Genomic DNA, 26,685 nt, shown 5'->3' with positions numbered 1-26,685 from the left:
TGCCAAGAGAGCGTCCAATCAGAAATCTGAGTTTCCATAGGTGAAAGTTTATGCTGATGTGGGAAACGCCGCTTAACCCCTTGTGTGGGGGCTTTTAGGCTTTAACCATCACAGGAAGATTGGATTGTTACATTTACTAAACAAAATAACCAGAACAAACCCCCCCCCGCCCCCTCTCCTCTCCGTCATGTGTCATCCTCGGTAAGGGGTCTCTCGTAGGACAGACAGCAGCCCGATTTCTCTCTCACATAGAATAAACACTGTTGTTTAGGTTCTAGGATAAGTAAGGAGTTATAAAACCTATTCAGCAACTTCCGAAATGCTCATCCGGCGACCCCCCCAAAGAAGACCCCTCTGAAGAATGTATATACAGAAGGAGGGCAGCCGGATTATTGTGGCTGGTTTTCTGTAGGTATACATTATTGATGAAACAAACGAAATCCCTTAAAAATGACTCAAAAAGGCAGACCACAGGCGGCAAGAGCTCAGCCACGGAAGAGCGCTAGCTTTGGTGGACGTCAACTCTCATCATCCCTCATACCCCAGGATGCTGGGACTTGACATCTGTAAGAGCCGGAGTGCCGGAGGGCAGACCGCGTCCGTTTGTGACTGGCGGGGGTTACATTAACGGGTTTATAGCTTCTACAAACAATTTCCACATAAAAGAAGAAGACGAGCGTTACCTGCTCCTGCTGATGGACTGATTTCACCGACGAATTTTGTTCCTTCGCCGTAGTCATGATGACCACTTAACTGGCGCCGGGCACGACGGAATACAGGATCCTGCCCGGTGTTTAAATGCCCCAAAAGCCAAGAAATAAAATAAAAGACGGAGAGAGAGCGAGAGAGAACGAGCTGGAAGTCCACCGCAAAGAGCCTCTCAGATCTGTCAATTTAAAGGCATTTTAAGCCGATCCCAGGATTAGAGGAAATTAAATAAAATAAAAAAAAAGGAATTCAAAAAGTCAGGGGGAGTCGCGAGCATCGGCGGGCTTCTCGCAACGAGAAGGAGCCTCTGCATCGGAGGAGCCGTGATAACAGCTTGGCAACCTGGTACTGGCAGGAGCTCAGCTTGGAAACAACCTAGCGATGTGAGCCCCCTCCCCGCCTCCTGCTTCGCTTTCTCTCCGTACTCCAGCTCTCTCCCCCCCCTTTCCTCTCCCTAGTCAGATGCACGGAGCATGCACCAGCAGATAAGTAGCACAGCCTTGTAGGACTCGTTTCCTTGTCAGGGAGATCCAGATGTAAGACGGGGTCTGATTGGACGGTCGGGGACGGCAGCTCGCAGCAGCAAAGGCCACATTGTGTGTGTGTTCTTGCAAGTTTCTGACCCGGTTAACCCCTTGGTAGCTAGGGAGTTAAATGAGATCCGCCGCAAAGCGGTGGGCGATGGAATCCCTAAACCATACATCGCGTCGGGGAGGAATAACAAATCGTAGAAATAGGTTGTGAACAACTGTGGCTTCAAATCATGTGGGATGTTTTTTCCTTTTCTGGAAGACCTGGCAAGGGTTCCGGAATATCTGGACCCCTAAAATGAACGAGCCCCGCCATGCATTGTATTTTACTCCAAATGGGAAGCCCCAATGACAGCCCGAGACCGGGTGACCCAATATTTCCTGTGACCGAGAATAGAGACGAGTGAATAATTATTCATCATTTGATAAAAGAGGCATAAAATACCCCCGTTCAGCTGGCATTTAAATATGCGGAACCTATACATGAAAATGTAGGATGCTACACACTCAAGAAGGGGGAGGAAAAAGTTACACATTGTACAGCGCTACAGAATATGTTGGCGCTATATAAAACAATACGTAATAATAATGTAAGCAGCCAAAACCAGCCCAAAATGCCACATTGTCGCTTGTATGTTGAGGAAGCAGAAGAATAAACACAGGATAAAATGTATCAATGAGTCACTAAAGTCTAATCATTCTTACTCTGTACCTTTGTGTCGTTGGGAGCTGGATCAAGACATTTTGAAATCACCTTTGAGGGTAGTGGATTAGTGGAACAACCTCCCAGCAGAGGTGGTAGAGGCTAATACAGTGAGGGGAATGAAAACATGCATGGGATCGGCGTACGGCTCCTGAATCTAAACAAGACCTAAGGTTTTACAGCAGATTAGATGGGGCGGAATGGGGCTGTCAAATTCTATATCCCTATACATTTTCCATATAAACGGCATTATGGATGCTGGAGGGTGTGAGATTTTTTTTGTTTTTTATTATCCTGCCGCCTGCGCTGAAATTTGCTATGCAGAATAATCCCGTCTCCTCGCGCGCACAACTCCTCTCGGTATAAAGGCACTTTGTTACGATCGGTGACTCGCGCCCATGAAGACCGTTCACGATAATCGTGCCGAATGACTCGATTGTGAGCGGTCCCTTTACAGCTTCTCTAAGGGAGATATTTATGGCTCGGGTCTAAAAACAGGTTATATGTTAAAAGCAGCGTCCGGGGCAGGACTGTGAGGAATTAGCAGGAACATTTCCCTATCCGAGAGATTCCCGAGACGATTGGGACTTTAACCTCTAATTAAGAGTAACGGCGGCTGTCGCGCTCCCGCACCGCTGCTTATTTTCATGGGATTGCTGCTTTTTTTTTATTTCCGTCCCGTATTCAGGCACAAAATTCAGCGGGTATTAGATCAATGCTGAACCAAATGGCTTTATATGATGTCATATACCGGGCTAAAAACATGAATTTCTACAAATTACACAAATACTAGAGCAATATGGGAAAAAAAAATGATAAGACGCACATTGGAGGGGCTTATTTAACCATGTAAGTGCCAGCCAGACAAGCGACACCCACAGAGAAGCGGTTTACAGGGTATCTATTTTGTTATATTTATTGATATTCAAAAATAAAGCTAAAGAACTGTTTTTTTATATAAATTTCTGAAAGCCAAAGTGGGGCATTTAAGGAGCTAGAAGGAGCTAAGCCTTTTTATCTGACCTATTGATAGCATTTTATGAAACTGTGGAAGGCGTTTAGAATAATTTTACTCAATTTAATCTATAAGCCCGTTTCCTGCTGTTTCTATGCACATTATTGTGCCTTTTTGGGGTGTAGAACCCTGTGATATCCTCATACCCAGCAAACATTCTGAGCTCTTACAAGAGAGGGGCATCAGGGGAGGAAAAGGGGGGAAGAGGGACTTGGGTTCCAAACAGGGGCGTAACTAGAAGCCACACAGCCCTGATGCGAAAATTGCCCCGGGACCCCCCCAACATCACAACTTGTCTGTGTCTTCTTTGCCCCTTGCCCCCCTTCCAACATACACTCTGGCTCATATATGTAAACACACTTATTCAATTTACACACACTTACTCATACTCACTAACACACGTACACATTCATTCTAACACGCACTCCATTTCACTCACTTATACATCCATGCTCACACACAAACACCTACACATCCATGCTCACACACACAAGTATACATCCATGCTCACACACACAAGTATACATACATGCTCACACACACAATTACACATCCATGCGTCCAGCCTCTGTTCACCGCTGGTTCATGTGACATCATGTGACCCCGATACGTTCCTGTCTCCCCTTGCCGGTTCCAAATAGTTTAGGAAGGGCCCTTCTGACCTGGAGCGGTGCGGTTTGTAAGGGACCATTCTAAACTATTTTTAACCGGGACAAGGAAACAGAAACAACAGGTCGCATCAGGCCCCCTGTAGTTACGCCAGTGGTTCCAATGAGGGACCAGCCATTCCCAAGAAGGGACACTTATTACATATTTACTACTGAAGAAGGTGGGTTCTGCTTTGGTCTTACAGTATGCAGATAACTCAAGAGGAGAATATATCCATGCACGGTGAGCGATATAACCCCTGTATGTTTCCTACCCGTCTCATCTTCATAACCAGTCCATGCTTGAAATTCCAAGATGAGCTCATGCAATAAACATGTCCTCGCCTTCAATTGGAACAACTAATAATGATAGCAACCGCCGTACGGTTATCAATTACAATAAAGATCTACGCCTCGTCCACGTTTAATTCCATGCATGAGTTTTCACCATCAAAAGCACATTTATATAATCAGTCAACCTTTACCCAGAAGCGCTGCGTTTTTTTTGCACGTAGCATTTTAGATGAATGGCTTCGGTTAACGCAGAGGTAATGTTGCTTACGCTGTAAAACTGCGTCCGGGATCACCCTCTGCAAACACGCAACGAGCTAACATGTGTTTCACGACGTGGTGCTGAAGCCTTGAAGAAAAGTGTCTACGGGCGTCTTCGAGTTATTAACATCAGGCCACGACGCGAGAAAAAAAAATGTCAAGCGTCTGACAAGTGTAGGTTGGCCGTGTGAATAAAACCGATTTCAGAGAAAGCTAAAGATTGGGGCAAAAGGATCATAAGACAAAGCTGGAGAAAGGAAATCAGGGGTGAAATATGTATTTAACAGAGAAATACTAATGTTTCCGAAAATGAAAAAAAAATTGTATATTTTCACTACTGTTCAAAAGTTTGGGGTCACTTAGCTGTTTTCATGGAAAACAAGGACATTTCTGGCTATAACATTTCTAATCATCATTTAGCCTTTTAAACTTAAACTTGGAACAAGCGAAAACAATGTGCCATTGGAACACAGGAGTGATGGGAGTGATAACGGGCCATTGGAACACAGGAGTGATGGGAGTGATAAAGGGCCATTGGAACACAGGAGTGAAGGGAGTGATAAAGGGTCATTGGAACACAGGAGTGATGGGAGTGATAAAGGGCCATTGGAACACAGGAGTGATGGGAGTGATAAAGGGCCATTGGAACACAGGAGTGATGGGAGTGATAAAGGGCCATTGGAACACAGGAGTGATGGGAGTGATAAAGGGCCTCTGTACACCTATGAAGAGATTCCAGCTACCATAGTCATTTACAACATTAACCCCGTCTGCGCTGGACTTCTGATCCATTTCATGTTATTTTAATGGACAAAATGTCCTTTTCTTTCAAAAACAAGGGGATTTCTAAGTGACCCCAATCTCTTGAACAGTAGTGGGTACTTTTCAATGAAAATGACAATTCTTCCAACTTAACGAAAAGCTTGAAAGCTCAGACTCCCAAGTGCTTCTAAAAGTGCGAGGTTTGCCGTTGATACGTAGACAATAAGGGTTTGTTGTCTAAAGGAAAAGCTGGAAAAGCCCCAATACCATCCATTAATCATTCTAAAGAATCCCTTTTAGTGAAGGAATTTGCTGATGCCCCTGGACACGCTAAGCCCTGGAGAGACCTCTATAACTGCACTAAGCACGTTCTCTGCCAAGCATTGTCCCGTTCGTTTCCGACTGAGATAACTTATCCCGGAACTTGGTGCCCAGTCAGGAGCTGTTTAGCAAATTATGAGTTTGACAGGCACTCTCGGTTTTTGTTAAGTTTGCCAGCGTTAAGAATAGGCCAAGTTTAGTGAACAAACCCCTACTTAGATGCCACAGAGTACGATGGATGGTTCTTTATTTCTCTTCTATGTTTGCTTCTGGTATACTGCAGCTGAGAACTTGGCCCGCCATGGAGAGCGGCTTCTTAGAACCCGACTTCTCCAGGAGGCCAGTGCTTCTCTGTTTACGCCCATTGGGTCATTGACAATTTGGCAAGTGCCACCATTGACAGCTATGGTTGAATTGGGTAGGAAACCAAACTTCCAAAGTCTTGATCTGAAAAAAACTGTTTAGAGGAGAACCTAAAATGTATCACAGATTGTTTTATGCATCCCAGAGGTCGCATATAACAATACTCAATCACTTTTCTTTTTTTACATTGACAACGCAAGCTGTACCGGTATATACAGGGGGGGCTTCACCATCAGAGGTTTCCTGAGGCACCATTGGCATTGTGTATCCATAGACCAACACCAAATGAGATAATGTCATTACTGGAGCAATAAAACAGACATTTATCACCAAAACACTGCTGAGATAAGTGGATTGCTATCCAAAATAAAAACTATAAATGTGCTGTGATATATTATATTTAAGGCTAAAATAACGTGGACAGCGATTTTAGCAACAAATCTGCTTTAATGATAAAGTCATTTTTTTTTGGAATAGCCATATTATCAAAGATTATTTCACAATAGATGCACAAATTGATAGATGCAAGGGGGTAAGGAGGGCCACGGGCTCAGAACGTCAAACAGGGTGCAAGCCAAATCGGATTCCCCCCCTACTGCATATGGAGGAAAGTCACCATGAGTGTCCGAGACGACGCATTCGAGGGCCAAAATGTTGAGAAGGCGTTTGGACCGGCTCTGGCTTGCACCGCTCCATGCTTCACGAGCCAAGTTGGGCTCCTGCCTGCTGTGTCTGTATCTATAGCTGGCAATCCAAATACGCTCAGGGTGGACACTTTCAGAATATAAAAAAAAACATGAAAGCTTTTGGCTTGAAAAAGTCCCCGATATTACCTGCTACATCAAGTAAGTAAGACCAGGTTTTCATTACAGAGGAGGAACAAAAGGTGTGTGGGTGTGTGAATTATTATTTATTTCATTCTAACGAATGGGAATCGGGCGAATGAAGCATGCAATTTGACACAGTGTTAATCTGGCATTTTGCCACAATACTGAATTACTGATGCATGAAAATTAGCGAACAAAACATTCAGAGACCCATGGGGCTTCAGAGCAAGGTTGATGCTGAGAACGGCTCCTGCTCGCTCGCTCTCTCTCTCTCTCTCTCTCTCTCTCTCTCTCTCTCTCTCTCGCTCTCTCTCTCTCTCGCTCTCTCTCTCTCTCTCTCTCGCTCTCTATCTTTCTTTCCTTTCCTTCTCAATCTTTCTCTTAGTCTCCGTTTGTCTGGTCCTTCTATGTTAGATGATTCACATACAAAATTATTCACTGCAAAGTTACTATGTAACCTATTTACACTCCTGGACAACAATAAAAAAAAGAAGAAAAACACAAATAGTAACCATAAATAACAAATACAGGGGCTTATATAAATATATATCATTATTTGGATGTGCCTCTTCTCACCTGCCAGCCCTTTACCATACGTTTAACCCTTGAGTACTTCGTATTTATTTATTTATTCAGGTTGTTTTTTTGTATTTTTTCTTTTTTTATGACAATTGGACTATTGTACCTTTTATTGGAAGAATTTAAAAGATTCTGCCTGATCCTGTGCAGAAGATTTATTTTGTTTTATAGATAAGTATTCCACCATTTTTATTTCTGGTGTTGGGATCCCTTTTTATATATTTTATATCGCTCACCCTATATTTTTTTATTTATGTTTACACCCACAGAGATGGACACAGCTGAGTGGCATATGCTGAAACAAGCAGTTCCATTATAACACACCATAAAAATACTAATCGGAAAGCCGGAGTATGATCGAATCAATAGAGAATATAAAAGGCCAGTTGACCCCGAGAATCTGGCCGTTCATCCTTATAATTAAGTCAAGGGTACAAGACTCGGGGTCAACCCACAAACCTTCCAAGATGTCAAGACAACCAAGTAAGGTGATTGCTGATTCCACCTCTGTGCTTAGTACAATATCCATGCTTTCTGTCTTGCAGAGGGACATTAAGCAAGGCTTATGATTGATTTTTGAGATATGGTGAATTTTCTACAATTTTCCAATGCATTTTGCCTAAATACCCAAGAATTACAATGGGGTTTTTCATGGCTTGAATCCAGTCTATTTAAAGAATGGAGAGCATATGGTCATCCATCATATTGAAGGTCGGTCCCTGAGTCTGTGTCCGTTGAGACATTGTCATCGCTGTCAAAGTTGAGTTGGAGCCACAATGCCAGTCGGAGCCCCATTTGCCCTTAATTTGAAATTTGAAATTGTGATCAATTTTCCAAAAAAATAGGACAGGACTAAAGACAACGTGATAGATCTACCGCAGGACAAGAACTCTAATAACACTGGCCACTGTTTGTCCTATTTTGAATCATAATTGGACATTTCAAGTTCTATTAAGAATCTTAAAACAATATTTCCCAATATTTGTGATTTTTTTTAAAAAAAATATTTTTTTTCGAATTGAATTCTATTTTTGCAATGGCCACTCCCATTCCATGCCCAGGTCCGACCCACTCACATTGTGCCAACTTTGCACATATTCTGGGGTAGCTCCACCCCTTGTGAAAGCCACACCCACCGGGAAAACAAGATGGCTGCCCTCTGTAGCCCTAATTATTTATTATCAGCTAATACGTCATCAATAGTTAAGATCAAAACAAAGGCTGTTGTTATAGTTAGTTAAGCTCCATTTGTTCCTGAGTGAAATGTACCCTTTTTTGGGGGGGTGGGATTCCCTTTTAAAAAAAAAAACATAACATTTCTTCCATGCCTGTATTCTAAAGGCATAAAAACCTTCCATGAAACATGAATAGTCTAATTCTGCACGAGGAGAAAAGACGATTTGTTCTTTTCTTTTCTCCTGTAACCCCCCCCCCCACCGTCAGCAATAAAACAAGTAAAGCTCATTACGCATATAGAATGAACCAATTCCATATAAAATAACACCGATTTCATTGCTTATGGATTAAGTGTGAAGCTGCAGAGCCTAAGCTAGGAAAATGCAAGAAAAAAAAATATACGTTTGATTTTTTTTTTCCCCAGTTGCGCTCTTTTGAATAATGTCAATAATTAAAACATGACAAGTGGATAAAGGACCTGTCAGCTTAAATTGATCAGACGTTATATGGATGTCGACAGGCTTAGCGTTCGCAGCCGCAGAACAATTTTTACTTCGCTGTGTCGAACGCAGGCAAGTTGTTGGAGGCACCGACATGAATGGAGTCCTATTGTCAAGCTTCGGAAGGCAAAGGAATGAATATTTCTTTACAGAGTAGCAAACAGGCCGATGCCAACGTTTCCTTTTAAGCAACAACCTTTGTTTGTAGGGCAGCCTTTTATTGCCCGCATTTTAATGTTTATTTTATCCAGTTTTGGGGACAAAAAAAACAAAAAACAAATAAAAACCCCACAATGATTATTGTTTTAAGACAAACCCATAAACCGGCACGCTAATTGTATTTTTGTCTTTCTACACAAGTACAGAACAGTGCTTTGTATGACAAGTAGGGTAACCACATTTGCATACTTGCATACCTCCCAATTGTCTTGATTTTCAGGGACTGTCCTAGGTAATGACTGTGATCTCTCCTAACCGGCCCAGGTAGCTGTAAAATCAATGTGCTGTTCCAGCTTCCGTGTGGCCGGTATACTGCGCCCAACTGCTCTACAGGTAAGGTGGGAAGAGGCTATGCCCCCAGCCCTCACCATTCCTGCCCCCGACCCTTCCCTTTCCATTTGATAGCCCCAAGCCTCCCCTATCTAGCCAGGCACCCCCCCCCCCCAAACAGGTCTATTGATTTGGACACCTGAAATTGTTATTTACAAAACTTTTGGAAAAAACTTTAAAAATAAAACAGGGCCCGTTGATTTGGATGGGGGATTTTAATTGTGTTTTAGATCCTCAGTTAGACAAAATGACATGTAAAAGATTGACTACTGACCGCAATATTCTTTCTCAAGCACGTCGTTTGCAAGCATTAAAGAAAAAAAAAAAAAAAAAAAAGAAATTGTTATTTACTATTCAGAGGCAGGGCACCAGCCTCTTAGTGTCTTCTGTACATAAATGAAGTAAAGTGAACTTAAAGTTTCTTCTTATTTTTTCTCATTTGTTTATCTGCAATCCGCCATTGTTGTCACGTGATATTTTGGGTGAGTTTCCCGGCTCAAACACCACACTGAGCTGATGGTTTATGGCGATGCTAATGAAGTCTGTTCCTCCACAGACTTTCATTAGCCGGTGTATTCAGATGGGTGATTATGACCAAGCCATTCTATTGTTCCCCACAGGCAGTCTGATAAGGAGTCGGGGTGTTTGTCTAGTAGATTGGGATCAGATGACAGAGCGACAACTCATTAATGGCTGATATGAAGCTGCCTGGAAACATTATATTATGAGAATAACAGAAATGTCTTAAAAAAAAGAAAACAGCGCAATATTTTTTGAAAAATAAATAAATTATTAATATTAGGAATAAGCAAATGGTGGGAGTTTCTCTTTAATTATTTTAAACAAGAATAAAAATAATACTCTGGGAAAACAGAGCGCTGGGGACAGACTATTGGAAAGAAAAAAGAAAATTACCGCCGTGGGACCAGCTGAGAATACTAAACCAATATTTTCTGGAAAGGTGATGATAAACTGGGCATTGATGTGCTGTAAGTGAAACTGCTGAATGATAAAGGAAGGTAATTACTGAACTAAGGCAAACTGAGATACGGGATCACAGAGCGAAGGCTCTGAATGACAGTACATAGTGATATATTTATTGAATATAATCTTTATCTCGAGCAGAGTACCACAGCGCCGGCTGCATATACTGACGTTTACCGTATGATTTAATCTTACCGGCTCCTGCGATAGATCTCCGACATATTTCTGCTCGGTTCTTGTAGCCTGACTTTGTAATATCCTTAGGGTGTTTATTTTTGTTGCGTATATTATTGCTGAAACGTTAGGCTAATAATAGCAACAAAACAGTACTGTACGCTTTATTCCACGGGGGATTAGCTGCGTTCTATAACCTGTTTATATGTGATTTTATTTGGAAAAGAGAGCAATTAAAATAGTTTCCCAAATGGAGAAACGTCAGATCTTATATCTTATATCTTATATCTGCTTCTATCAGTAATGTGTATTCTAAAAGCATCGCAAATGGAAAGCCTTGAACGTATTTTCTAATATTCTCTTATTCTTGGGGGGGGGTAAATTGTAAAGTCGCTGCGGGTTGACTCATCTCTGACAGCAGTAATATTTATATATAGAGATAGATATATATATATAGATATATATATATATGTTTATTAATTTTTTTAAATTATTTCTTGAAACCAGAGTTCTAGCCTACTGTGAGTCCTGCTGCTTCTCAAGGAGTCTGAGATGTTTAGAATTTTGATGTTTTTGGAAACACCATAACAAAATTAGATTAAGGCTCTCAATCAAAGTGCGTGTTTTTGATTTAATAATGGATACACATTTAGAAAAGCCAGGGTCGGGTATAAAATCACATGTACTGGCAAACACAACCGGAGTTGAAAGGGGCAATGTCCAGAGTCGAATTCTCCTCCAGGCAAAAACATGGAAGGCATGACATTTTATACCGTGACTTAATTCTGCTTCCATACAGTGTTGAATGACAGATAGTATTTTATCAAGTTAATCTACATAATGAGAATATTCACTTGTATGTGTCCAGAGAAAATGTAGATCTTTGATATATCTTTGTTGCCCTATAGGAAACGCAGACCCAAATATGCTAAATGCCTCATTAATAAAATGCTGGTGATCTAGATGTCTTCTCCTTGACTCCCAGCAGGTCCTCGGAGACCGGGCCACCATGTCATTAAGTGAAGCCCTCAAGTCAATTTGATCATGAAGCCCACCGAAATAGTAGAGCGAAAAAAAGAACTTTAACATCTAAAGAAGGTATCTCCCATCAAGGAAATCTACCCCTCTAGACAGCAAAAAATTTTGAAAGCCTTTATACCACCTCTCCATTGGAAATGCCGAGGAGGGACAAAAAAAAAACAGCGTTGGCCATAAGTGTCCTCTTCTGCTTCTGTAGCAGATCATAACTTCACATCTCCAATGCTTTATTAATGGGAAAAGAGGTTCTTGTACTCTCATGTATCACAGCAGGAAATGTCCAACTACTCCACAACACTTTTTTTATACTATTATTTATCATCGTGAAGGCTTAGGTCCCCTGCCTGATCATTTGATGTTCCATGCTGAAGAGCGCATGCCAATAAGTAGCTGGGTTGCTGGAACAGACGCAACTGCCTTTCAACAGAAAACCCTTGCCTGGCAGTTCCTGGTAAAAATAATTGGGATAAATATACAGATAGCTGCCCTTTTATCTATAATTGAGACCATAAATGTCAATAAAATCTACACGGATACATGGTTACAAGTGCTTACGCATCTGTGATGTTTGTACATTCTATTTCTAAAATGTCAACATGACATTAGCATAGTTTACAGAAATTAGCTATATGTAGACGGAGTAATAATTGCATCAACATATCAAAGTCTATTTATCAACGCGTGTTTCGAGCTTCCTCTGAATTCATATATTTCTGTGTCGCAGCTATTAAAAAAAAAAAAGCCCGACCAAGCCTCCTCGGATTATTTTGTAATTGCCTGTACTTTCCTTATGAGATCCTACAAAAAAAAATTATATTGCAAATTTTGCCAACGTCTTGCCTGAAAGAAAAATAATGTGACATTTACGCTAAACATTATGTGAAATGTTGTCACAATGGTAAAAGTAATACGGTGATGCGGATCCATTAGGAGGTGGAGGAAAGTTAGCCCAGCTGGGGGTGTAATAGAAATGCCGCTGCTGCCTTATTGCCTGGCAGGAAGTTTGACTCTCCTTTAATGAATCTTCTAAGAATCTTTACTGAGGACGAATTCTTTGATGGATGGTTGGAGGAGAAAAAAAAATCATCCCCTGAATCACGGGTTATGGTATTTTAATGCACTCGCTGAGAAGCCATAGAAAAGGCGCATTGCGTGTTAAGGTCTTTTCTGTGCCAACGTAAAGCGTATTTTGAAGGTATCGATAGAATCAATGATTACGGTAACAGCTGTAATCAGATCATTAATAATTAAATTGTAATCTCATTGTAAATTCACAAGGTAGGTCCCCGTCTCCCTCTGTAGCAGTGTCTCTTAATGTGTGTTAATCTTATTGTCCACGCTGAATGCCGCTAAAAGTTGGATCCCTCTTTACTGGAGGAAGGAGTCAGTCGCCTCTCGAAAAGCATGGTGAGGTGGAGGAGGTTAGAGTAATGGCGGAACAGATACATTTATCTTTCCGGCATACCCCGCAACATCGATCACTTGGCTGGACTCCATGGGTTCCAGGAGCGTTGAGGACTCCCCATCCGTCCACTGAGTAGCCTTTCTGTTCTCCCCCTTTTTCTCTTGTTCTGTTCACTCATACTGGTTTTAACTGGGAACTGTGGTAAGATTGGACAGGTTATTTTGGCAGGGTATTTATGGGAAAGCAGTGGTTGCATTTTCCTTTTTTCTTTTCCTTCTCTTGCTGCTTTCCATAGTCTGTTTTCGATATTATCAAAATGAATAAAGTTGAAATAATGCTATTGTTCATTTTGCATAGTGTCAACTTCGATGTTATTCTTAATTTTCCTTCTCCCGTATTGTAACAGTGCTACAGACTCTAATAATGTAATAATCTGCCCAGTGATATGAAACTTATTTCCAATTACAGAGCTTTACCCCGGATGCCGATACATAAAAATATTATGTCAAAGCTGACTCCCCACCACTGAGTTTCTTAAGGTCATTAAGACCTTAGACGCATCCTGGCTATCTGTTTAAACCATAAGTGGGGTACACGACCCAACATACCTATTTTGACACCATAGATCTGTACATTTGTAGTCATAGATCGGAAGACAGTTTATTAATTCGGAGGATGAGCACATTTAATTTACGGTGACCACATCAGACATGCCTTTCCAGGACACATGTGAAGTTGATTGATTAATCCGTTCTAATGAAGAGAATTACTCAGACCTACAAAAGTCACGGATATTGTAACTCATAGCCTGAGGCTAGTTTGTCTCAAAGGGAACTTCAATTATTATATTTCTCATTTTTTTCTCTTTTAATGAAAAACAAAGTCAGAACTAGAAGCTTTGAGAAGGGAACCATGATCTACTGTGTGGGGATACCTAGACTGTGCTCTTTTGGGAGTTATTCACTAAAGTGGGCGTAAGGCAGGGAAGTTGTTTCAGCACAATAAACTGAATATGCATTATAAATATCCATCCCTCACAAATGTATCTGTAATACTGGTTGACCTGGCCCTGCATAATGTTTAGTTCAATTAGTTCAATCACTGAAAAACGCTCTTGGGTCTATTCGCTAAGAGGTTAAGGGTTAACTCAACTAACCAGCCTTGACTCCATGCCCTAGAATGCTAACACTTATGAAACAACACACTAGTGTCTGTAACTGTACATCTTGTGAGTTACAGGCGAGGGCATGCAAACTTACCTACTACTTTTCTTTTCTTGATTCAATTATCCATCTTTATTGGTGTTAATGGTTTTGAAAAATAAATGTTTTGCGATTGAACTTCCGGTCTAAACTCAAATACGTGATGGAAGTTTCTAGACTGTGAGCACAAAAAAGAAAACAACAGCTTCTATTTGATATATTGTAGCATGCAGAGTATTAATTGATACATTTTTACACACCGGTATACATTCTAGACCATAAAAACATGTCTAACGTAATTCAATGTAGCCAGCTGAAACAAACACCCTCCATGTGCTTAGAAAAACAAAGGTATACCATTAACATTTTAACCCTTTCAATGACGGCACTAACTCTCCTACAATTTAACTCCCCAAAAGTGTGTGACTTTTATGAAGTGATTTTATTTGTGACTTTTATATTTTATTAAACTTAAAAATAAATATTACATTATTTTTATTTAAATGTAGAGAGGACGAGGGCTCGCAAATCAATCTCAACCCTCTGGATTACAATTTGCATTTAAAGCCACAGGCAATTTACAAAGTTAAGCTCACTGGTACTCACAACCCTACATATGGATGTATTTTGTTTTTTTTTTCATTTATTTATTCTAAGAGCTAATGTGGATTTGAGAGTTGAACTTTTTTGCCAACTCGCAAGCACTGATTGAAATATGCATTATGCAGGGCCATATCACCCGCTTTATCCCTTTATAATGCATGGTTCAGTGGGTGAGATTTCTCGAAAGTTACTGATGCATTAAACATGACCAACTCATCCCTTCTTCAAGGAGAAGCTCACTGGAGAAGACCCTTCATAATACATTGTGAAATCAATCAGGTGAAACTCCCCTGCAGGCCTCCTCTTCTATTTTGTCTTGCGTTTTTTTGCTAAGAAAATCCATGGTAACAATGTAACAAATATGAATAATTGAAATAAAAAAATACATAATAAAATATATCACACAACCTACTTGTACATTATTTTTGTTTCAGGGCATATGAATTTGACATATGTAGAAGTTTCTTTAAAAACTCTTTTGTAGAAACCACCGAGCTTCACATAATACATTTTAATTGAGCAAAATTATAAATTTATTATTTGGAACAAAATAAGGCAAATTACGAGCGATTTGCTGCCATGTTATTTGAAATGTTATTTCATAATGAAAATTAATAGATTAGGGAAACAGCGTGTTTTCTCATTTTTTTTTCTTTTATTCTTAACGTTAATGTGACTGAAGTCATTAAAATTCTAAATGCTTCTATTTGCTTCCCCGAAGTTATTTATTAATGTGCAATTAGCTTCAAAAGTTAAGAGGTGCTAAAACATTCAACAAGCTTAACATTAAATATATTGTTGACTCAAGCACACAAAATATGAACTGTGTTTACTATGCGTGAGAGGTTGGTTTACAGACAGAAATTGCATGTAACGGTTCTACTAATTAAAGGTGCTGTTCCACCAACTCTACTGAATTTAACAAATTGGGCATCGGAAACATAACATACTACAGGTTGTAGACTGTGGCCCAGTAACATATTTGGCAGGCTGCACACTTAATGTGCATAATCCAGACCCATAAGAGACCTGTAAAAGGGCCAAAAGCAAGAACCCACTTTAGATAAATGTTATTGAGAGGGTAGTTGAAAGCGAACCAGCCTCCCAGCAGAAATAGTAGAGGTTAATACAGTGAGGGGGTTTAGATATGCCTGGTATAGGCATTTGGCTCCTGAATCTAAGTCTGAGTAAGGTAGACTATATAGGCCGAATAGGTCCTATCAGCTGTCATATGCTATGTTTCTATGATGCCTAAAGTTTACCTCAGATATGGGTAGTAGAAGTATTATTATACACTCATCTACAGACACCAGACAAGCAAGAAGGTTTGTTATTCCCTCAGAAATCTCATGGTGCTGCCACAGCCACAAGGGATTCTGGGTAGGCACATGCAAATAAGGTCAAGAATGATCACCTTTTGCCTCTATATCCACTTTATACATGGATCCATTGAAAGTAATCGCCTGCTGTACAGGACAGCCTTTATACAAAACTCAGGAAGAGATGCAGTAGCCAGATTACCACTCATGGACAGCTGAGGCTTGGGGTAGCCAAGAAATACCATTACATAAACTATGGTGGGTAAAGGTGATGGAAACCCTTCCACTTAAATTGCACCTCTTCCCGAGTTTTGTATAAAGGCTGTCTTGTACAGCGGTCAATTACTTTCAAGGGATCCATGTATAAAGTGGATATAGAGGCAAAAGGTGATAATGGTTGGCCTTATTTGCATGCGCCTACCCAGAATCCCTTGTGGTTGTGGCAGCACCATGAGATTTCTGAGGGAATAACAAACCTTCTGGCTTGTCAACTCAAGACTTCCATTTTAGCCTTGGTTGGTGCACCATCTCTGCATGGCTCCTAAGTGACTTTGATGGTTTTTATTGTTACGTATATGAATTAGCTTCCTTTGATTTTAACCTCAAATCTGGAAAAAACAAACTGTTCCATCTATAGACAGGGATCTTTACTATTAAAATACCCAATAAACCAAATCTTTGAATGAATTTTAAATATGAAAAGATAAATATATGTGGTTATAAAATAAATTGTATTATTTGTTTCAGGAGAATTAATGAAACTGAAAGTGTTCTACAAAAAAAAAAAATGCTCTCAGGACCTCATAAGGCTACTACCCAGATGAACAAATACTTCAGAGGCTACTTTGGATATTATTGCCATATTTAAAGTGGCCCGTTTGTTCTAATCAGTCTCCTAAGCATAGATTCCATAATGGCGACCACAAAAGTCAAAATCATGGAAGAAATTATCCTTCCTCCCCCCTTCATTCTCCGTATTTAATTCCTGTCAATCAGTCCGTGGAACTAGGATAAGGTTTGATCATAACAATTATTATAGTGTAATCAAAATATAGCGACATCTACGAGACGCAAAGATAATTGCTAGTCATTTATATTGTAGGAAAAGCCTCTAGCTTAGGTTTCTGCAGTTTTATTTTTTCTTTACTGTGGTGGCACTTTAGCGTGTGCTGTACTGACTCAGCGCGTGCTCTACAGGTTCAGCGCATGCCCTACCGGCTCAGTTCACACTTTAGCGCGTGCTCTACCGGTTTAGCATATTCTCTTCTGACTCAGCGTGTGATCTACCAGTTTAGCGTGTGCTCTACTGACTCAGCATGTGCTCTACCAGTTTAGCGTGTGCTCTTCCGGCTCAGTTCACACTTTAGCGTGTGCTCTACTGACTCGGCGTGTCCTCTACCGGCCGGCTCAGAGTGTGCTCTACCCGCTCATTTACTAAAAATGTATACAATAAAATGCATGTGTCATTGGAATAACATATTTACTTAATATACTGTTTTCATGCCATTCAAAAATGAAAGGAATAACTCTTTATTTTTTTTTAATTTTCCAGCACCAATGATCTAGATGCGATTGGAAGAGTTGTGGATTTACTCCTCTCATCTTTCCTAAAATGTTATTTTTCACCTCAAGCCAAGATCGCTCAATGGGCAGGGTGTGAGCTCCTGTCCTTGGGTTGACGTCGTTTTCCCGGTGATGGCCAGTGGATTGATGGAAACCTCTTGCATTTAAATCATCTGAGTGTACAATGACGCCGATTGCACACCCCTTTCCATAATGGGAACCAATGTTGCTCTCCATTCTACATAGAAGTAGCGTCAGTCTGATCCTTGTTTTAGCCCAAGCCATATCATTTTCCAAAAATAAATTGTGGTTCTTTTCTGTCCATAGGAGGCTTTGGATTTTTTGGTTTTCCCAAAATATGAATATTGTATGTCCCTCTGTGAAGCAAATGTCTCTTTTTTAGCATACAAGAGAGACATTTTTAAATTTTTTCTTAAATTATTACAAAAAAATGCACTTTTGTTGTGACTTCTAAAAACTTTTTTAAAGTATTTTTTTTAGACCCATTTATATTTGGTATGGATTGACCAATAACTGGAAACTTCACAGGGTAGGCTACCTGGAGCTTTCTCTCATTGGGGGGGGAGTGACTATGTAGGGGTGGGGCTGCCCTAGACAGTCTTATGTGGGTGGGGACTGGGCGTGGTCAAATACCGCTTCCTTGTCAAGAGAAGGAAGAAACTGACCCGAAGACTCCGGGGCAAACCTGGAGATTCCGCAGGTAGGAATTTAAACCATGCATACAATTAACCCCTTAATGACAAAGCCTGTACATGTACGGGCTCAAAATGCATTGTTTTCAATGGGTTTAGGGACCGCCCATTTTCCTTAAAGGGTTAAGGATTAAGTCACATCCATCGTAGGAGACCCTACTAGATTATTAATACTGATTATGAAAGAGTCAATTCAATTAATATTAAATCTCAATCAGAAGGCAGCGATTAATCCATGCTAACTGTAAGATACATTTTCCGTTGTCAGTAGTTAATGTAAGAGCTTTTTATATCTCAAAATAAAACCTGATTTCTTAGGACTCTTATCTATGCTTCATCTGTAATTTCGGAGAAAATGGTACAAAATGAGTTTTGATTTTTTTTAATTCAGAAATAGAATCGAAGCTTTAACCGCTTATCCAGAAAAAAAAAATATGTATCATGTGCAGCGAATGATCAAGGGGCATGATCTGCTTATCAAATTGTTAAAAAAGCGACAAATCTCTGAGTAGAAAACGACTCTGAGGGATTCTTTATGTTTCTCAAAGACTCTTATCTAAAATTTGTCAGTATAATTACTATGTATGATCGCACTGTCACAAATTATACAGTCGCATAAACAGATTGTTATGCATTCAGCATGGTTTCCAAATTTCATAGGGAAATTATGCATCCGACTTAATACGGGGCAACTTGCTCTATATTTTTACAGATGTTAAAGGAAGTTTTGTTGAGTTTAAAGGAATGTTATTGAGAAAAATGGCGCTTCCATTATACTCAGGGCTGTGAGAAATACCATTAGGGAGACAATCCAGCCATCGTGTGCACTTTAATGCATATGGTAAGCCCTTTAAATGTTCGTGGTGTGACCCCTTGTAAAGGTAGACCCCCCCTGCACAATGAGTGCTCCCATTGACTTTAATGGAAGCCCCTTTTTTACCGCTGATTGATTTCTTCAAGCGGCCAATCAGTGGCTTGAAACCTTGGGCCTCAAAGATGGCAGGAGATGCAGTTCTGCAGCTTCTCCCTACGGTAAGCTTTATTTGTTTTTTTACTTTTTTTGCGGTAAAATGAATGCATTTATTGTTCGGAGGTTTTTTTCCTTCACTTATACCTACCTGCATGTTAAATGTTTACAATGTGTTAACAATGGCCAACGGTGGAAATGATTAACCAATATAAAATGCAGCCAATAATAATTGAGTGTACCCAGTGGTGTATCTATCTCAGAATATGTGCCTTTAAATAGAAACGTTTTTTTTATTTTTTACGGTCCCTCAAATTAGACAAAACTATAGATCGGCCTTGGTTTGCTTGCCTTTGGGAATGAAATTGAGCATTGCGTTCTGTTTACAGACTTAAAAGCAGAAAGTGATTTGGATCAATATCTTTTCCGAGTCGAACCGTGTGAATGGTTCAAGTCGAAACTCAATATTCTCACTAATTGTTAGGTGGATTAAGCAGGTTTTTGGTTTTATTGGAGATATTTATCTTCCCGTTTGATCCATTATATTAGGTTTTGTTGAATAGACACCAGCAGCAAGGACCATTATACATTTTTGTTTTTGTTTTGTAAATGCTGCGCAGGCAGTAAAGCAACTTCATTTAGAAGGAAATAAATTATGATGAGAACGGCCGAATACAAGACAACTCAGCTCAACAAAGAGCTTTTGTTAAAATAAATCATGTACCAGTCTGCTAATGATCTGGTTTACCTGGTTATCCGTCTATCACCAGTTAGAAAATAAACAGGAACCAGTGACAGATCCAGAGTCTGAGGCTGTTGACCAGCAACGTATTTACCTTTCCCAAGTTCAGCTCCCCCAGCCGACCTCATTAAAAAGTGCGCCGTGCCTTTAAGACCCAGGATATGACATCATAAATATGTCGACAATCCTAATTTTGACACCACTGCATTCTTTAATCATATTTAGGGAATGGTGACCTTTAACTAGGTTTTATTTTTATTACCAATGCCGTATATTTAATTAAATTCTGAAAAGAAAAAAAAAGAAAAACTTATTAGGCTTTGTAAGATTTTATGATGCTATCAAACCCCCTTTAGAATTACCGGGAAACAAACTATTTCGACTGCATATTTGTCTCTGTTCGATTCTTTCCAAAGCAATCATTGTACAAAGCAATCTGTCTTCGCAATCAATGTTTATGCCTCAGAACGCATGATAATAGCCCCAATTTTTGTGAGAACGCCACAAATCGGAATGATGAAGACACCCAGCAGATGCGGCCCTGTGCGGCAGGTAAGTCTCCGTCCTAATGGTTTCCATTACACAGCAGTAGACAATCGTCCAGTATGAAACTTAAAGCAATCTACAGCTCCATGCGGGGAGGTATGATGGAACTGGTTTGCCTAAAACAGATTGTATTTCAAGTTCAGTCTTTTTCATTTCAGGAAGAAAAAAAAATGTTAACATAGAAACATATAGAAACGCAGAATTTGATGGGAGATAAGGACCATTTGGCCCATTTTTCCTGATTTTCCTTAATTAGTCTTAGATTCGGGATAGCCTTATGCCCATAACGAGCATATTTCAATTCTCCATTTCTGCTGGGAGGCTGTGCCATTTATCTACCACCCTCTCTGTAAAGTCATTCTTCCTTCCACATAGATTGACTATTTCTTCGAAGATATTTTTTTTAATTCTTTTTGTCATCTAGAAGTATCTGCATCTTGGTGTTTACGCTAATCTCTCCTCTGAAACGCGCTTTGTATCAAATGGTATCGGAGCATCAATAATGAGATCCATCCCGATCACAATAGTTATTTACGGAGCTTAATTAGTTCGCGTGGGATTATCTTTGCTGTCAGGCTTGCGCTATACGGCTTTTCTGTTACTTATTAAGCCCCGATGTTGTGGCGTGGGACAGAACGTATACAGTATGTTGCTTTTGACATCATTGGGCAACACACTATGGTTAATTTATAATGATGTCACCGGCACAAAAAAAAACACCCAAATGTGCAATTGTGCCAAAGAATGAACATGAATGTGACTGTCTCCCCGGACAGCGGATCAGAGACTAGAAAGAGGCATAAAAAGCGGTGCATCGCATGTCTAATATTTACTCTCAAACGCCCTTTACTCTCAAACCAGAGCATTAGAAACCAAACTGTCTCTTTTTGGCCATTGGGAATGTTGGAAGGCATGTTTTTTTCCCCTTAGATGTGTTAAATTATTGATATTAAAATGTTTTGCTTGTTTACTTTAGAAATTTGTACACATTTGCTCAAAATCTTTCAGAAGCCAAGTCATTCTCTGCTCAGCGGCAACATTAAAACTTTCCATTGATGTGCGTTCCCCCCCCCCCCTATCCTGATCAATTGAAACCGTATCTTTTCATTCTCAGAAGCCACGTTGAGCCGAGAACAGATACTTTGAAATAGAATCCCGTGTGATTCTCCCCGAGCTAGACTGCTGAGTTTACAATATTATAATAGGTGCGGCGTTCGCTTCCAAAAGCCGACATCATGCTAATGTACACGTTTACTCAAAGAGAAACTGCCACCTTCCAAGTTGATGAAATAAATGGCACCTTTAAGCGTGTTACATACCCCAAGACTTCATGTGTCCAAAGTGGGCATCTGTGTTGGGCAAGAACGGGAAGGGACTGGCCGGCCACTCGTCTGCCTCACCCTAAATAGCCACCAACCTCCATTGGTTTTACATCAGAGGACGGCTACCCGGGCTAGCAGGACAGTACCGGAAAATCATATACGTATGCGGGATAGCGAGACAGCTACCTGGGACAGTGCCTGGAAATCGTGACTGTCCGGCAAACACTGGTACTGTTGGGTGATATAATATTAATCATACCCATACGAGGGGCTTTAATGAATGTGCTAAACTTTCTAAACATAAGCTATGGATGTTCACAGACAGGGCTGAACACGTTAATATATAACCGAGCAGCCAGATTTACAAATGGAGGAGCCAATTAAGTTTAGAAGTCAAGAAGGAATTTATCGTTAGAGATCAACAAAGCCCCCAAAAAAGTGCATGCCAGCAATAACATGTTACGAGCCATGGATTTTACTAAAAAAATCCTCAAAAAACAAAACAAAAAAATAATTAATAAAGAAAATAATAATAAAAAAATTAATTTCTTAAGACATTTCGCGTAACGTGAGGAATGATCCAGGGCCAATAATGTGACATCTCCGGAGGAGAATGGAAGGAGAGCGTTGCTTCACAGCTGGCAAAAAAAGTCAGGGCAGACGCGCGGCTCCCATAAGCCTTTGCCAAGGATCTATAAACTAGAGCTAAGCATCTGTTACGCTGTAGCTGCCACCGCCACACCAGCTGGAACTGCCACAGACTGAATCAGGGAAATATATCAGCGAAGTTCAGATTACCAGCACTAGCTGGAGGGAAAGCCAAACGAGCGCCGTATTCATACACGTGCAGACAATCATGCAAACCCTGTCCGGATGAAAGGGCCGACCGGTGCCTGCTTCACCCCCGCTGGCACCAGATGAGTTAAAAGGGAACTGCCACATATGAGACGTGTCAATAATTGATTCCGGCAGAAGCGTATATCACATGTGTTCTGAAGTTTTGTCATATTTATATTTCCTCATCCTCATGGTTACCTAAGACACAGCCGAGGCATTTCATGCAAATTCTCTTTCATTTCCTTTAATACCCTAGCTATGATGTGATTGGAATCTTTCTTTCAGCCCAAACAGGAAGTTGTATACAGCTCTACCAAAATTGTTTTATCCGACCCCCCCCTCATTAACCTCTAAATCAGGGGTGTCCAACCTGCGGCCCTCCAGCTGCTGCAGGACTACATCTCCCATAATGCTCTTTCAGCTAAGGGGCTGGCTGAGGAGTATGGGAGATGTAGTCCTGCAGCAGCTGGAGGGCCGCACGTTGGTACACCCCTGCTCTAAGTGGTTCAGCCCCCTAAGAACACTCTTTACATGTCCAATTTGCAGAATATACCAAATAATGGACATTTAACCCTTTAGAGAAGATACATGAACATGATTTTCACGAGCACCATTATTTGATCCATTTGTGTCACTGTTAGCGAGTCACTAAAAGTCTCAAAACATATTTGGCCTTGCCTCATAATAATAATAATAAATCTAATAATATGCAAAAAAAAAATCCAAATTAATTATGGTGAAACCAGGAAATTTTCAATTCACCGGTCAAACAATGTGGCTCCCGAACAAAGCCCCGAACTAACAGAGAAGATTAAAATAACGCCATGTGCCTAAAACATAACACACAAAATTAATTTTATGATATTAATAAAATAAACCGTGAAAGGCAGAGCTTGAGCACCCATTACTCCAGCTGTCAGCTCCTGCCCTTTAGGGTCACCATTCTAGTTAAACTGTAATGTATCAAGTTGCAGTTTTGTATACATCACTAAGTGATACATTTAGAACCCCACGGCCTTCTTGTCTCTGTTTTTCGTATGACTACGACATATCGCAGCGAAGGTTATCGCTGACGCTCTCCATTCATTCACATATATTAATACTGCGATGGGTACCCCTTGTTACCCCGAGATCACGAAGCCTGTGATGTTTCTATTTTCATTCAGGTTAAAGGTGGCAGAAAAACATCTTTTTCTTTTAACCCTTTGACTCTTCCAACCCGGTAGAGCAGGTGGCTTTATTAGAAAAGAGTAGAATGACACTTTATTCCCCCCCCGATTATATTTTAATTCCTTAATGCTATTTTTTTTAGGATTAAATATTAGGGCCCTAAAACTAGGAACAAGTTTAGTTCATCGAGAATATACGCAGCTCCTAGGCGTGTACAGAGGTTTGCAAATCCTACCTTTTCACAGATCTGCCCTTATTGAGCTCGGTAGAAGCGTCCATTAAGAAGGTAGGCACCACTAAACTTGGCAGTCAAATCACTATTACATAATAGTAATAATAATAATAATAAATACATAATCTCCTATTACATAAACTTCCACTAATTTTGTCCTCAGTATTTTTTTTCTAATTATTATTCTTATAAAAATGCTACAAACAATACAATATATGTTCATAATTACCTTACATTAATATTATGTACTAAGGATCAGTAATATATCCTGGTTTAGGTCGGGCATTGGACAGCAGCCCTCCGTTGCAAAACTCTTAGGTGACCAGCCCCCCCCCCCCGGGGTCCTGCTGCTCATTAACACTATGGATAGAGGGCGCTGTGTGCCTTTAAGACATGGAGCGTTGGGATATGACATCATGAAAAGCAATATTTCGTTGTTTGTAAAATGTCATCACATTCCAAAGGGTTGTACAATGGGACGTCAAACAAGCTGACAGGTGAGGGATAACTTAAACTAATGAAGGTAGCGAGACTCCCCCTCGCCTTAGATTATAGTCTTCACAATCATAGGCTGTTAAAGGAGCTCTGTGTGATAAGCCTCCCTGTGCCTTCATATATTTTTGTCCACGTCTAACCTATTTTCCCTCCAGGATACTTCCTCCCACTTAGACGCACGTTGGCATACAGATGAGTTTAGTCGCTCTGCTCCCTGACTTGGCATAGAAATGAGTTGGCACGCAGCTAAACCCCAGTGCCTCTTTTTTTCTCCGGCTACTCAAACGCTCCGATTATCTCGCACAAAAGTATACCTATGGCTTCACAAATCCTAATTATAGCCTGTTAACCCCTACACAAGCCTATGCATGCGTGAATATTTTTTTTGTTTTAAGGATACCTGGGTTTTAATATTCATAAATACCCTTAAAATGATATTCTAAGATCCAAGGCATTGTTTTGTGTCTTAAAGACACAGTGATGAGATTATCAGGAAAGCTAATAATTAAAGAAATCATAACTATTTTTAATATTTTTTTTATGAAATTATTTTATTTTAGCATTATATTTAACTATCCAATGACCCCTTAGTCCAAGTAAGTAACTAAAACATTTGGCAAGCTTCTCTAGGTGGCAACGGGTAGCAGCGGGGTAAACATAACTGCTGTCATCCCTAAATAACTGGAAACGACTAAAAACATAAAATTTGACGGTAGATCAACCCATCAAATCGCCCGTTTCTCCTGCTGTAAAGACTCAAACCTTAATCAGTCGTTTAGCCCCGTCTTAGATTCAGGAGCCGTATGCCTATCCCGCGCATGTTTAAATTCCCTCACTGTCTTACCCTCTACCACTTCTGCTAAAAGGCTCTTCCACTTATCTACCACCCTCTTAGGAAAGCAAAACTGCCTTATATTACATTACATTGTAGATTACACTATAATCTTTATTTCTGAATTATATATACCGTATATATATTTATTTATTTATATTGGGCATAATCATGAAACCGTTATCTGTTTATACCCGTCTCTGTGAAGCTGGCCACTTATTAATATAAAATGCTAAACGCTAAAGGGACGCTGTTTGAATTTTTATATTCATTTTTCAGTTCATTAAAAATATAGAAATTGTAAGAATAATGCCGCATTTTAATGGATCCCTGGAGTCGAGTCACAGAGCATCAATTATCGTCCACGTCTACAATACATCCGAACCAGCATCTATCAAACTAATATTTTATTATACAATTTGTACCCGTTAGAAACGCCTGTATATTTCATTATTCCTTTAAATATATTTATAATTTGCCATAACATGGAATGCCAGTCTCCAATTTTGTTAAAGGTCTTTGTAAAGCTACAAAAACGAATGAAAGACCCTGAGTATCTAAATGAGATAAATCTTTATAGAAACGGTCAGCTTTTTTATCGTAACAAGCTAAATAGTAATGAATCCCTTTTAGAAAATGGACATTCAATTTTAACACATTAACAAAAACAAGCGGGACGAGTATAGCTCGGTAATAGCACTCCGGGGAGAGACTTAACAGGCAGACTCATATTTAGTATCTGTTAAAGGGTGTTTTGTGCTTTGTTTGTAGAAGCAGGCACCAAAAAAAGAAAAGAAAACAGACCCTTTTCATAACTATAAATATATTTGTTTTTTTTATGTCCTTCATTTTTTAAAGTAAAAATATGAAAAAATATATTTGGAAGTGTTTTATGAATCAGTTTGATTTATTTTCACTTAAATTAAGTTGTGTAAAGTCTCGATATGATGAAATTCCTTCCTATTCTTCCATGAAGGCATAGGCTGGCGCCTTTCAACAAAAAAAAAAGGGCTGAATAATTAAATCTAAAAGCGCATTTAATATTAGGAACACAATAAGGAGCTCCATGGACAATGGATAGTCTTGGCCACCACACCAAGGCTCACCAAAGACTTCTCAACAGAAGCGAAAAAGATGAAGGCCAGAAATAATCTAGTATGGTTGGCCATGTTGTCTATGAACACTTATCGCCCAAGCCTAGAGTGGCTTAACCGGGACAGATTGTTCTACTGCCCAATTGGCCAGTTTGGGAGATCCCTGATCTAACATGTAACCAGCTCATTTACATTACGAAGGGCTCTGTGACATC

General features: G+C 40.0%; 1 protein-coding gene across 4 annotated transcripts in view; it reads right to left on the bottom strand.

Annotated features, from left to right (window-relative positions):
- DPP6 (dipeptidyl peptidase like 6) overlaps window positions 1-26,685 on the bottom strand; it is a 464,354-nt gene that overhangs the window by 224,520 nt on the left and 213,149 nt on the right. The window contains exon 1 of one of the 4 annotated variants that reach the window (XM_053466561.1): window positions 684-986. The exons of 2 other annotated variants lie outside the window; for them this stretch is intronic. In XM_053466561.1, coding sequence (XP_053322536.1) covers window positions 684-740 — 57 coding nt within the window. In that variant the 5' untranslated portion in view covers window positions 741-986. Of the gene's footprint in view, window positions 1-683; window positions 987-26,685 lie in introns of those variants that run through there. One more of the 4 variants, XM_053466558.1, reaches the window with a different exon arrangement.

This window comes from Spea bombifrons, chromosome 5 (genome assembly GCF_027358695.1).
Source record: "Spea bombifrons isolate aSpeBom1 chromosome 5, aSpeBom1.2.pri, whole genome shotgun sequence".
Taxonomy (NCBI): domain Eukaryota; kingdom Metazoa; phylum Chordata; class Amphibia; order Anura; family Pelobatidae; genus Spea; species Spea bombifrons.
Note: the sequence above shows the minus strand (reverse complement) of the source record. Positions and strands in the feature narration are given on the sequence as shown.